Below are 12,918 nucleotides of genomic sequence, written 5' to 3'. Positions count from 1 at the left end.
TTTGTTACGGGCTGCCGCTAACGATTATTTACTTAGTCGATTAATCTAAAGCTTGTTGTTTCAATTAATTAAGTTATCGCTTGGGCCTAGACCCACCAAATTAAAATAAACCATACACAAACAGTTAATGGTTTGGTCCGCAGCTTATCAAAAAAGAGGCAAAAACGTCAATCACTGTTTTTCAAAGTCAAAGCTGATGTGTGTGAATATCGTGTTTTGCTTAAAACACAAATAGGTCTGCTTTCATGGATCACTGAGGAAAATAAAAAATAGTTGTCAATTAACTGGATAATCCATTAATTGATGATTAATTGATTAATTGTTGCAGCTCTAGATTTGGGTTATTGATAATATATAGAGGTGTAATGGCACGTGTATGCATAATCAGATTTTTTTAGTACAGTACTGGGGCGTACCAAGTTCCCACACACTACACATTAAGCGAGAGACAGGAAGTTTAACCTCCTCGCAATATAGTCATGCATCTCCTCTGTAAAGTAAGTACAGTGCATCCCAGCCTTTGGCTCGTGGGAGTCATGGCTAGTGGTAGTGCATCGCAGTTTCCTGAAAAATATTTACTATTATTATTTTTTGTTATGTTTTCATGTTTTAATTTTGTTATTAATTATTTTTATTTTTTATTTGAGAATTGTGTTTATTGGATAATTTATTATTATTTTATGTTATGTTTTTTTGCTTTGGATTTTTAAAATGTATTTTAATTTTTTATTTGAGGATTGTGTTGGATAATTGGATAATGGCCTGCAAGCAGTGCAGTTTTTCTTTTTATGTTGAATCATTAAAGCTGTGTTCATAAAAGCTAATTAAAGCAGTTTCATGTTTTGCATTTTGTTCCCTTACTGTACCCAAAATGAACAAACAGTGACCTTAAACCTGAAGTATGTACCAAACTAGGGATGTAAATTAAAAACACACACACACACACGCACACGCATGCATATACAGTACATAATCGCAGTTCACTCTAGCATGCGATCTAATTTGTCAATGTTGACGACTTTTTACAGTTTTACTTAACGAGGAAACACTGGCATCATGCTGCAGAGCCATTGGCGTGACGGCCAGCACTTCCTTCTCCCCCTCCCCGTCCCCCAACGATTGTGATTCACATCATTCACATATACAGAACTGTGATTATGCGTACTGTTTGTAGTGCATTGTTATTATTGTTGTATTAGTTTTACTATTTTTGTGTTTGTGGTGTCTAAGTCCACTGCAAGGAAATACTGGATATTCTAGTCTGTGGTCCTCGTTGTGGAACATAATAGATATTCATTTATTCATAGCAGCTACAGCTATAGACCTGCAGAAATATTAAATAAAATGCACAAGACAGTCTGAGAGACTTCCTGGCTTGGCAGTGTTTGAAGGATCACGGCCGATAATGGACGAGAAAAGTTCAACTGGGCTTGCGGCCTGGTCAAATCATCAAGACGTGCTAAATCTCCCGTATCAACGCTTTGATGAGAACTGTTTGGGGTTGTCGCTTGGCCACTGGTAGGAAACCCCCGCCACCACACTGGAAGCCTCCAGCTAACAAACTACCAAGACAGGAAATGGAAATGTAATTGAACGTCATCCATTGGGAATAAATCATGGGAGCGTTGTATTTTAATACCTGCTCACACAGAGCAGGCCTTGGCACTATGTGTTCAGATGTTGTTTTATCATGGGAGTGAGACTGTGTATCCGTCCGGCTTCTCGTATCATTCCCCTTCCACAATCATTTGGCACTCAAGGGTCAAACTGTTTCATAATAACAGACCTCGGCTGATTATTTTTATGCTCATTGGCCAGAGTCAACTTTTCACAGAACACCGTGAAATTGCGCCATGATGGAGATTGTGACTGGAGTGTGAAAGCAGGAGGCCAGCCAGCCAGCTTGTACATTTCCAACTTATATTTGCAAAGGTATTCACATGAGCATAAGCCGTTACAGAGGCGTACAATTGACATATATTACTCCTTTTTACACTTGATTTTTTTTTTTTTTTTTTACACACTGGAAGTCTGCAAAAGTATTGGCCCACCATTTTTCATAGTCGCTTTGACATTGGGAGGATTTTGTACAATATACAAAATAGATTTCCACAAAATTTTGCAGAGCGGCGGTACGCAGACCAAAGAAGAGCACATTCAAGTTTGGTGAGGATCTGGTTAAAACTGTACACTGTGGCATCAATGGAACCGTGCACATTGTTGTTGTATACTATGGGGGACAAAAATGGTATCAAGTCATTGCTCACTGCTCACCGCTCCTGAACGAGACGCACATTTTCTTCTTTGATTGAGTTTGAATCCGATGAGCGATGGCGTCACTATTAAGAGCCTACCTGTCAACATTTGCATTTTAAAATAAGGGAAAATGAGGGAAAATAAGAAAAATAGGTCTTTCCACTACAATTTCCACTAGCGAAAATATGGGAAAATGTTCAAACGGGAGGGCACCGAGAAAGAAGGGCAAAATACGGGAGTTTGCCACGGAAAATGGGAAGGTTGACAGGTATGATTCATCAGCATAAAATTCTATTCTATTCAATCAGTCACAGAATCTCTTGTCGTCTCCGGGTGCGTCATTGGCAAAAGTAAATAACTGCCGGGGTTTTCCAGGTGGGACAAAAAATGGCATCAACAGCTGTGGCTGTAGGCAACCTTTTTGTTATAGGATCGCTCCAAGTTGTTGTTTCCCATAGGAAATCATGTAAATAAAATGAAGTAAAACGGAAGGTGTTTGTACAACGACACTGTCACCTAGTGGCCTGTTATTGTGTTGTTGTTATGTGTTGTATGTAATAAGCGTATTTACTGCTGCCTGTCGTGCAGACGGCGCAAGTTGGATTCCCAGTCAGGGCCCCCAACATCCAGCTGTTTTGCGATGCACAGTGCCGGTCCCAATCCAGGATAAAGAGTGTCCAGTGCAAAAACAGATCCAAAAAAATAATGCGACCCACTGTGGCAGAGAAATGCAGAAAGATCACAACAATATATCAAAAGTGTATTTATGTTGATTAATTATATTGCTCATGTATTGTGTTCTGGCTCTGTGGTTGTCGTCACACTTTTCCATTTTTGCCACCACAGAAAAAGCAAAATCATGAGATTTGCTGACGTGTCATGGATGATTGCGCATGAAGAGACTTTGTTTGTTTTGACTTTTGAGGTCATATGAGAAGCTTGAACTCCAGTTGTGCATTTTTTGGAGTGGTGGACTGTATGGTCATTTGCGCATGCAACAAATCCAATGGTGGCCTAAGACTTTTGCTCAGTCACTTGTTTTGGAGCTACGCATCATTTACAGTGCAACATGCCACATTCATGTGCAGGAAATAGTGGATGTCTGAAGCCCAAACTACACCCCCATTCTCTGTCACACACCCAGCCAACTATTGGGGCAGAATGCCTTGAATGAAAGAAGCTGACGTGGCGTGTGAGGAATGTGTGAGCTCCAACACCGAGTAAGTCATGGGAGGGACGTGCGGGGTCAGGAGGTGTGGCACCCCTGCTGCAACGTGAAACGAAACCTTGAACAAAATCGAAAGGGAAAAAAAGGTGAAAAAAAAGGTGAAACTGCAAATCAAAAGTGGCCATCCTTCAAAGGAGAGGTCCCTTCAGGTGTTTCTGAGTGTTCATGAAGAAGGATGAGGTCCGGTTCTTTTCAACACCTCGTGGCTGCTATGTGGGTTTTAAGCTTTGTAAACACTTTGACGAACAGGAAAAAGGGTGTTCGAGCTGCCCTGTGCTGCTGGAAGATGTTATCACCACTGAAAGCTGGAATGTAGCCTTCCATAAGCAACCAGAACATACAGTACCCCCCACACCCCCCAAAAAATCACGCGTGAATGCTGAGAGAAGCGGGCCAGAACGCCAAAGAAAGAAATGAATAGTGGGAATGTAAGTGCTGGGGGAAGAAATACACCACAGTAGGTCACAGCAATTCCAAGACACCATGAATATATGCCCCCCAGCAATGAGAGATGGTACAGCAAAAGTAATAAAGAGTAGTAAAAGAGTGGACAGATAAAATTACCGTAAATGCTGCAGGTAATGCCTATTCAGAGGTGAGTGTCATATACTGTAGTTACCTCCTGGATCTCTAATTAGCACTTGGTCAAAAAAAAACAATGACTGTGGCTGTAGGCAACCCCCTGATGTAGTTTTTCACTAACTCCTTCAACCCCTTCAACACTAATAATGCTGGCTTGTGTACTCATTGGCTGGCTATTACAACATTGGTCCTGTTGCTGCTGTGTTGTGCAACACACGTGTCAATAAACGACCATGTGGTGAAAGAGAATTACGTTTTCCTTTTCCACTTTCTCATGCACTCTAGATCATTTTAGTCAAAAATGAACTTAATACAATTGAATTTGCACATTTCATAAAAATTGGCCTCACCTCAGTCTATTGTGCTTTTAGTAAAAAAACGCACCTGGCCATTTTTAGAGCATTTAGGGTACAACAAGACAACTGCAGCATCAAAATGTTGACAAATGAATAAAACAAAATAAGGACTTAAACAGTGTATGCACGACTGTACAGTATATCACCACATATGACAGCGTGCTCGCAACATAGGGGATGAGCGTGATTGGGTTGGTATTCTTGTGGAAAAATTCAAGAATTTCAAAACTGATGGGTATTATTGTTATTATTATTACACTTTCAGATTCAGTCTAATAATAAGTGCATTGTCAGTCTAAGTCTACTTTCCCATAGAGGTCTTCATAACACCCACACTCACCCACACTCACATAGCACAATCAGAGTTGCACGACACTTACATATGACTGATGGAAAACTACTGGAGAAGAGGCAGACACACAATGCATGCATTGTTCTCATTCACACAAGCTGTGCTTTCTACACAAGCGTTCACTTTGAAAAGGGGCGTGGCAACCTCTATGTAGACTCTGTGTGCTTTCATACTGGGCTATTCGTCAGTCTTCCTTGTTGATGCTCGAGTCCAGAGCTCTAACCAAATATATTGCTCTTATTTTTTTTCATTGTGTGATTGATACTAGACATTCATACTTCTACAGTAGCAATGTGATCCAAAGAACCAGGAAAAAAGGCTAAAGAAAATGAATAGCCTTTACAGAACTGTTAAATAATTGCGCCGCTATGCCCAATACAGATTGCACATTTTTCCTGTTAATGACAATGCTAACTAAGTTAGCATTTAGCAGTTTCTGTTGTATGACAAACGTGTTAGTGGTAAGGTTTCTCTTATAATAGCATTGGCTTGTCTCTCAGCATTCACACGACGGCGAGGGAACGTCATTCATGTGAGCTATGTCGGAATGCTGTAAAACGACTTGTGGCGATATGACACCATGATGCATTAGTAGCATTATTAACGGGTCTTTTGTTTTATTTCCCCCAATTGTCTCCAACATCCTGGTGGGCACGACAAATCAAACAATGCCTCAGCAGGAACGACTGTTTCAGGGTACCCATTCCCACTCCTGTGGTCGCACCCTCAGTGTTTGTGTACCTTAAATTTTCCATTCCACAGGCCCGTAAAACAGTTGCCAGGCTGCACATTCACTCGACCTGAGCGGAAGACTTGGGGTAATTGTCCAGCTCCTTCCAGTTGACAGAACTGCCTGTGGGGCTGCGATTGGTCGCCTTGGTGAGCAGCGTGGTCCGGCGCAGGCTGCTGTCTGAGTCCTCCTTGCGGAAGTCCGCCTTCATGCGGTGGCAGCAGGGCAGACAGTGCACAAAGTCCTGGAGGAGGTGGCCGCTAAAGATCATGTAGATCCACGGGTTGCAGCAGCTGTTGAGACTGGCCAGCAGCGCCGACAGCGTCACTGCCGTGTTCTCGGAATCTGGAGGATGGAGAGAGGGGGAAGCAAAAAAAAAAGTTGATTCACTTGGCTCGCAGGCCTGTCTGTCTGAGTTGAGTCCTCTGGTGCTGTAACATGAGAGCAAATATTTTAAACAGCCATTTTTACTGATCTTGAGGCTCTAATCTAAAAACGTATGTATTTTTCCAAAAAAGGACATTAGAATTGCAGGAACTACATATTTTAATTTTTTTCACCTTTCGTTAACTACGGTGGCCACAGGGGCAACCACGCAGCAACGTCCAAACACAGAAATGATCCCAAACCAAAAACACACAAACACCATAAAACATATGCAACGGGAAAATTGCTGCAATCATATCAACCCTGCAACATCAAAAACAAATGCGAAGGAAAAATGCTGCAAAGGCCAAAAACACAAACACGCCCCAAAAACACACGACGCAAATGCTGCAGGCTCAGGAAGTTATCCAGGCTGTCTAAATCTGTGTTATTGAGCATTTAGAATTTGTAATTCATCCACCCAACAGGTGTGACTTATCAAGATGCTCATGAGACAGCGTGATTTTTCATGGTGTGCCTTGGGTTGGCCACAATAAAAGACCATTCAAAAATGTGCAGTTTAAATGTAATGTGGAGGTATCCGGGTGACCAACATTTCCTGAAATCTTGTTGTTTTAGCCACACTGTAAATCTACAACTCGTATTAGTTATGTCAGATTAATAACTCTTGTTAACTCCAAGTGCTATAATAAGTTTTGGATTTCAGGCTTAAGTTTGCACGTTTTTTGAAGTTAAACTTAAGCTTATGTGTTGTGTTACCCTTCACTTAACTATAATGTGTAAGTTTCCATTTAAAACAAATGGGGACTGCTTTCCATTGCCGATGGAATACATGAAGCGCTCCCAGATAACAACCTGTGAATCGAGTATTTTTCTCACCAAAGTGATATTTGGTTGTCGGCTTTCCCCTTCCCCGCCCTGCGTATTCTGGTCGTTGATCGCTCGTTTGAGTAATTTAGCATGTATAGCCATCCCTTGTTTATTGCGGTGAATTGGTTCCAGACCCGACCGCGATAAGTGAATTTCCACCAAGTAGGGTTCAATCTTAAATAAGTGAAATATTTTCATAGTTAGAGTATAGAAAACATGTTTATGACTTTTTGAATACAATCTTTACCATTATTAGAGCCCTGGAGACATGAGATAACACCCCTATAGTCACCTTTGCACTGCTATTATTTTTTGTTGATAACAGATTTCTCAACTGTAATGCGCAGCCTACGGGACCACGGCAGGGACACAAAAGACGGCCATGGCTTTAAACATTCGCAAGCTAGCGAGCTAAGTAGTTTATTCACTGTATCCTAAACTTAAGAAAGGCACACATCTGCAATAGTCCTGCTGTCTAATCAGCATCTTGATATGCCACACCGGTGTGGCGGCTAGATTATGGATCACAAATGATGAATGCTCGCTAACACATATTTACACAGATTTGTGAACAATATTTGAGAGAGATAGCCCTTTAGTGTACATACAAAAGGTTTTACATCTTTTAGTTCAGCTCTTGAAAAATGGGAGCACAAACTAAATGACTGCTTTCATATTTTTGTTGAGTATAGAAATGTACTTTTAAAAAACATCCTTATAGTTTTTAATGGGTGAAAGGTCAAAATAATCAACCTTTCAGGGTCAGATAAATCATTGTCAAAAATATTGACCTGGTTCTGACCTGGTTTGCACATCCACACCAATTTAGATTTATAAACATAAACTAATTTAACCAAACATGATAACTCAGACTTTGTTAGATCTGGTTTGAGTTCATTGTGCATACATGTAGAACGCTTTCATGGACATGAAAAAATGAAAATCCAAATTAGCTTTATTGTGCTTATAGAATCTTTTTGGGTGCAGTTAAATTTACTTCCTTTAACGCTATTAAGACCCTGGATAGTCTTTTACTGATATTTTACTAATATTAAAGCCTTGGTGGTGGTCCTCGTTCTCCTGAGGGCTCTTGTTTTGATTTGGAGACCCCTCAAAACCGGCGCGTAAAAGCCGTGCATAAAATACAAGTGCGTAAGGCTTTTACGCGCGGCAGCATGCGTCGCTGCAAGTGTAATTAGAGCTTTTAAAGTGTAAAATGAATTTCCTCCGACACTCACCGGCAAACTGGAGGTTGTCGTCCCACACCGACCACATCTGCACGATGAAAAAGGGCGCCCAGCACACGATGTAGGCGAGCACGATGACGAGGGTCATTTTGACGGTCCTGAGCTTGGCCCTGGAGATAGTGGTGATGCTGCTCACCGAGTTCTTGCCGATGAGCCCGTCCTTGCCGGCGGCGCTTTTCCTCTTCTTATACTTGATGTTCCTCCAAATGCTGTGGCAGATGAAGCCGTAGCACACCACCAGGATGACCACGGGCACCAGGAAGATGCCCACGGTGATCCAGGTGATGTAGGCGCGCGCACCCCATGGCTCGATGAAGTGCGCCCAGCAGTCGTAGACCCCGGTGCCGTTCTGGATCTCGCTGAGGGAGAAGATGAAGATCTGCGGCACGCTGAGCGCCAGGCTGCACGTCCACGTCGACACGATCATGACGCACGAGCGCCGCGTTGGCTGCTGCAGCGTTTTTAAAGGGTGGCAAATGGCGATGTAGCGGTCCACCGTCATCATCACCATCATGTAAGTGGACGCGAACATGCCCGTCACCTGCAGGTGCTTGACGACGCGGCAGAGGACGTCCGGCCCGTAGAAGCGGTACGTGATCTTCCAGCAGAGTTGAGGCAACACCTGGCAGAAGGCCACCACCAGGTCGGCCAGGCTCAGGTGGCGGATGAAGAGGTGCATGCGAGACATCTTCCTTTTGGTGTTGTGCATGGCCAACAGGACACTCACGTTGCCCACCACCGCCACCACGAAGGTGACGCTGAGCACCAGGATCTCCATCTGGGCCACCTCCTCGTTGCGCGCGAACGGGTCGGAGGCGTTCTGGAGGACGTCGGTGCTGTTGCTGGGACTCCCCATGGTGTGGGTCCGAAGTGGGGCTGCAAGTGGAGGGCTGTTCGCCTGCTCAGGAGCAGCGCATAGTGGAAGTGTGTGTGTCTCTCTGAGCGCGCACACTCAAACACACACGCACACACGCCTCTGGACCCTGGTGCTGCTTGACGCGAGGTGCCCCACCGAGCCGTATAAGGAGCTGGAGTCCGCCCGGGGAGAGGCGAGAGAGGCACCCAATACACTGCTGCTGCTGCTGCTGCTGCTGCTGCTTCTGCTTCTGCTTCTGCTTCTGCTTCTGCTGCTGTGGAGTTTCTAAACACGAATCATATTTCACGCTGGTAAAAGTTGACACGCTGCAAGAAATGAAGACGCACGCCCTTAAGGTGCCTACTTTGGACCACTTGAAGTATGCAATCCAGGCACTGAGCTGGTTCAACAAAGTTACTAAGTTGTAACAATTCACAGAATAAGGTTAAGTCCAAAAAGTATACAGGTGAAAAGTTGACATTTTGAGACGTAGTCTTCAGGTAAAACATGGCCTACACGATACTGCAGTAGTTGTAGTCGTTCTTTTACGAGAATATTGTCAGAATAGAGACGTAAATGTGCAAGAAAGTCCCAACGTTACAAGAAAATGTTGACATATTATGAGAGTAACAGTTACTTTAGCTCACCACAGCATGATGAGCCCCCAACTCAAAATATGCTTTAATTGGAGCATTAAGAGCCGTTGCTCGCGTTAACTCTCCCATGAACTCTGTTCTGCTTTTGTTCAGGTGCAATCAAACTAACGAGAAAGGAGAAACTAAAGTCTTAATTTTAGCCATACAGGCGTACTTTTTATGAGCAAAAAAGGCCTACTGTTTTGAGAAAAAAGTTTAAATGTCCACGAGAAGTCAGTGTACCGGATAAAGTCGTTACATTACGAGGATGAAGCTGGGATTTCACGTAATAAAAACGGTTATTGTACAGGAAGTTACAATTTTGCAAGAGAATTCCTAATATTACAAGCGAATGTTTACGTACTACAAGAATAAGGTTGAACCAATGGAGTTGTAATTTTTTTCAAGCAAAAAAGGCGTAATGTTATGTTATACGAGAAACGTCATTGTCCTAGAGTACAGATGTAATATTGCAAGGATTACTTTCTTGAAGTATTTAATAATGTACTCGTGTTATTTTTTGATCAATCCTCATCCACAAATTCCTCATCTTCTGTATCATAAATGAACAGCTGGGCAAGTTCTCCGTCAAACACGCCAGGTTCCCTCTCGTCATTGTCAGAGTTAGTCTCGTTGCCGTGCGGCTCCTCAGAAATGATGCCGGCTTTTGCGAAAGCTCGAGCAAGCGGACAAATTAGCCCAAACGTCCACAATCCTTCCTCTTAAAAATCACCACAGGTGGCAGTTTCTGTCCATTACCATGGCAACCAAGCACAGCAGTAAAAGCCGACTTCTCGTGCCCTGTTGTGTGTATCGCTACCGTGCTGGTCCCCTTCTTCTCTACTGTGAGGTTCACCGGGATGTCGAAAGTGAGCGGCACCTCGTCCATGTTGGTGATGCGACTGGGCTGGATGTGTTTGTCGGCAATCTTTTTACTGCAGTAGGAGTGGAAGATGGTCAGCATTTCCTTGTAATCCAAAGGAAGTTGCTGCGCCACGGTAGACCTTGCCCAGAGGGTGCCATTTCATAAAACGAAAGCACCAAGACGGACCTCCTTGAAAATGTTCGATTTTCATTTCTTCTGCAAGCGTTATTGCCCTCAGTCGAATGGTGACTGTAGAGACGCTTCTCCTGGCTGTTCTTTGATCATGAATCCATTGCTCGAGTTGGTCTTCCAACTCAGGCCACATCGCCTTGCCTCCACGGAAACCCAGCTTCGTCTTCTTGACTTGGCAAAGCTCGTTTTCCTACTTCCTCCACTTGCCAACCATGGATTTGTTGATCTTGAATTCTCTTGCGGCTGCTCGATTCCCATGTTCCTCCGGGTAACTGATAGCTTGCAGTTTAAACTAAACTGTGCTTCCTAAGCGTGTCTCTTCGTCGGTGCCATTTTCAGGGGTCCCTAGCCAAACCGATGTTTTGCACAATGCACATACCAGCACTATATACAGTACGTACCTACTGGGTGCGTGCCTTTATGTCCTGTGTCCTCTTTCATGCGCACCATTCCCCCTTTTACGTTCGCATGCTGTCCTCAGTCACGTCCGCCTTTCCTCTATTTAAGCAGCGTGTCGGCAGGAAATGCTCCCAGTCAGTCAAGCGGAGCGCTCATCTAAGCCACACAACAACATTTACAGATTTTGGAACTCAGTGCACACATAAGGCGTGTCGCATTATAAGCCGCACCGTCCATTTTGGAGAAGATTTAAGACTTGTGTTGATCATTAAGGTTGATCATTAAAATTCAAACGAAGGTTTGAACTTTTTTGAGAGTGTTTAAGCAAGAGAGAAATGTAAGAAAATGTTATTGCCTGTCTGAGAAAAGTGTATAACGTGTATGGTGAGGGGTTTTACAGCCTTAAAACATATACAGTCAAACTTGTCTATAGCGGCCACTAGAGGGAGTCTGCAAAAGTGGCCGCTATAGACAGGTGGCCTCTATAGACAGGTTGGCGTCCAGTTTGAATGTTGACCAGTAGAGGAAAAAAAAGGAAAAAAAAGGGAAAAAATAATTTTGACCAGTAGAGGGCACTGTGGGACTGTGGATAAAAGTTGTACAGCACTACGAGGCTTGTTATTATCCACGACCCACAGAACAAAGCTGTGGTAGTGATGTCTTACGCTTGTTTTTAATATTTTACTTTTTATACGGCAGAGTGTCATTACAGCTTTAGTTCATCAGGAAGTGCCGGGAAGTGATGGTGGGCGTCCCGAGCAGGAGAGCTAGGCTCAGTGCTAGCTGTGAGTTTCGAGAGAGTTGGGAAGTGTGTTTATGTTGGCGTGGATGTAAAGTCCTGCAGTGTTCTCCGCTGTTAATAAAGTCATTAAAGTGCATCGGCGACGTGAGTCTCTCCTTCCCCACAACAAGCGGCATTACAGTATTGACCAGTGCACACCAGGAAATAAACAGTGTCATTTCTTACAGGCATTGGCTGGACAGCTATGGAGTGGGGCTTGTTTAACCTTTGCCTTGTGGGCAAGCAGGAAGGAGAGACGATGCTGAGAGATGTGTGTGTGTTCTGAGCTGCTGTCTGGTGGCCGCGTTCAATAAATAAAGTTGGCAGAAGCAACAGGAGAAGTTTCCTTCTTTGCTTCGGAGCTGAATAACACTGACAAGTTAACAGACTAGTAGCGAACGGAAAAGAAGACTTTTTTTGTGTCGAATACAGAAGATGAGGACTTTGATGGATTTGTGGATGAGGATTGATGAAAAATAACGTGAGTACATTCTAAAATACTTCAATTAAGTACAACCGAACTCAGTTTTGCTCCCGCTGCCGCATGCATGCTAGCGTATGTTTTTTTTATTGTAGCGTTGCTGGGAGCACGTCCTGTTCCCAGCCTACTTTGCGGTAATGTTTTGGTGCAAATGCTCTTAAAGTTACATGTTTGACCAGGAAATAGCAAGCTCAAAAGAAGACGGCTTTTTTATGTGGAACAACTAACAGTTTGTGTGGATCTTGTGAATGATTGTGACTGAGCTAGGACTCAGTAATTAAAGTCTACACACGACGCCTTCATTGATTGAAAAACTAAACTTTTTCATGCATGAAGCTTCTACTTGAGTTGGTAATTTGGCCGCTATATGCAGTCAGATATTGACCATGGGAGACAAAATGGGTGGCAGCTGGCTGCGTTAGACAGGTGACTGCTATACACAGGGTCTATAACATGTAAATTTGCTGCGGGGGATCTTTCAGTGGCCGCTGTAGGCAGGTGGCCATTCTATAAAGGTGGCCGCTAAGACAGGTTTGACTGTATAATCATTGTAAAAAAATGCAGTTGGCTACTTGGGAGATTTCACTTATTGCGGGATATTTTGGGAACCTATCCCCTGCGATAAACACTGTACAGTATTATGACTTATGATTTGTTATGATTTGATATTTAACGTGTCTAGTAAAATCTTGTAAATGACC

At 43.4% G+C, this 12,918-nt stretch overlaps 1 protein-coding gene across 1 annotated transcript; it reads right to left on the bottom strand.

Annotated features, from left to right (window-relative positions):
• Window positions 1-1,898: 1,898 nt before the first annotated feature.
• Window positions 1,899-9,067, bottom strand: avpr1aa (arginine vasopressin receptor 1Aa). Its single transcript, XM_054777534.1, has 2 exons — window positions 8,000-9,067; window positions 1,899-5,849 (listed from the first exon to the last, which is right to left on the bottom strand). Exons 1-2 carry the CDS (start codon window positions 8,862-8,864, stop codon window positions 5,566-5,568), a joined length of 1,149 nt encoding a protein of 382 aa, XP_054633509.1. The 5' UTR covers window positions 8,865-9,067; the 3' UTR covers window positions 1,899-5,565.
• Window positions 9,068-12,918: the final 3,851 nt, after the last annotated feature.

Source organism: Dunckerocampus dactyliophorus, chromosome 5 (assembly GCF_027744805.1).
Source record: "Dunckerocampus dactyliophorus isolate RoL2022-P2 chromosome 5, RoL_Ddac_1.1, whole genome shotgun sequence".
Classification (NCBI taxonomy): domain Eukaryota; kingdom Metazoa; phylum Chordata; class Actinopteri; order Syngnathiformes; family Syngnathidae; genus Dunckerocampus; species Dunckerocampus dactyliophorus.
Note: the sequence above shows the minus strand (reverse complement) of the source record. Positions and strands in the feature narration are given on the sequence as shown.

Bases quoted from the DNA above. Each gene is read 5' to 3' on its own strand.
- avpr1aa (XM_054777534.1), bottom strand. From the start codon at position 8,864: ATGGGGAGTCCCAGCAACAGCACCGACGTCCTCCAGAACGCCTCCGAC. The intron at 5,850-7,999 runs GTGAGTGTCGGA...TCCATCCTCCAG, and splicing joins CGACAACCTCCAGTTTGCCG to ATTCCGAGAACACGGCAGTG.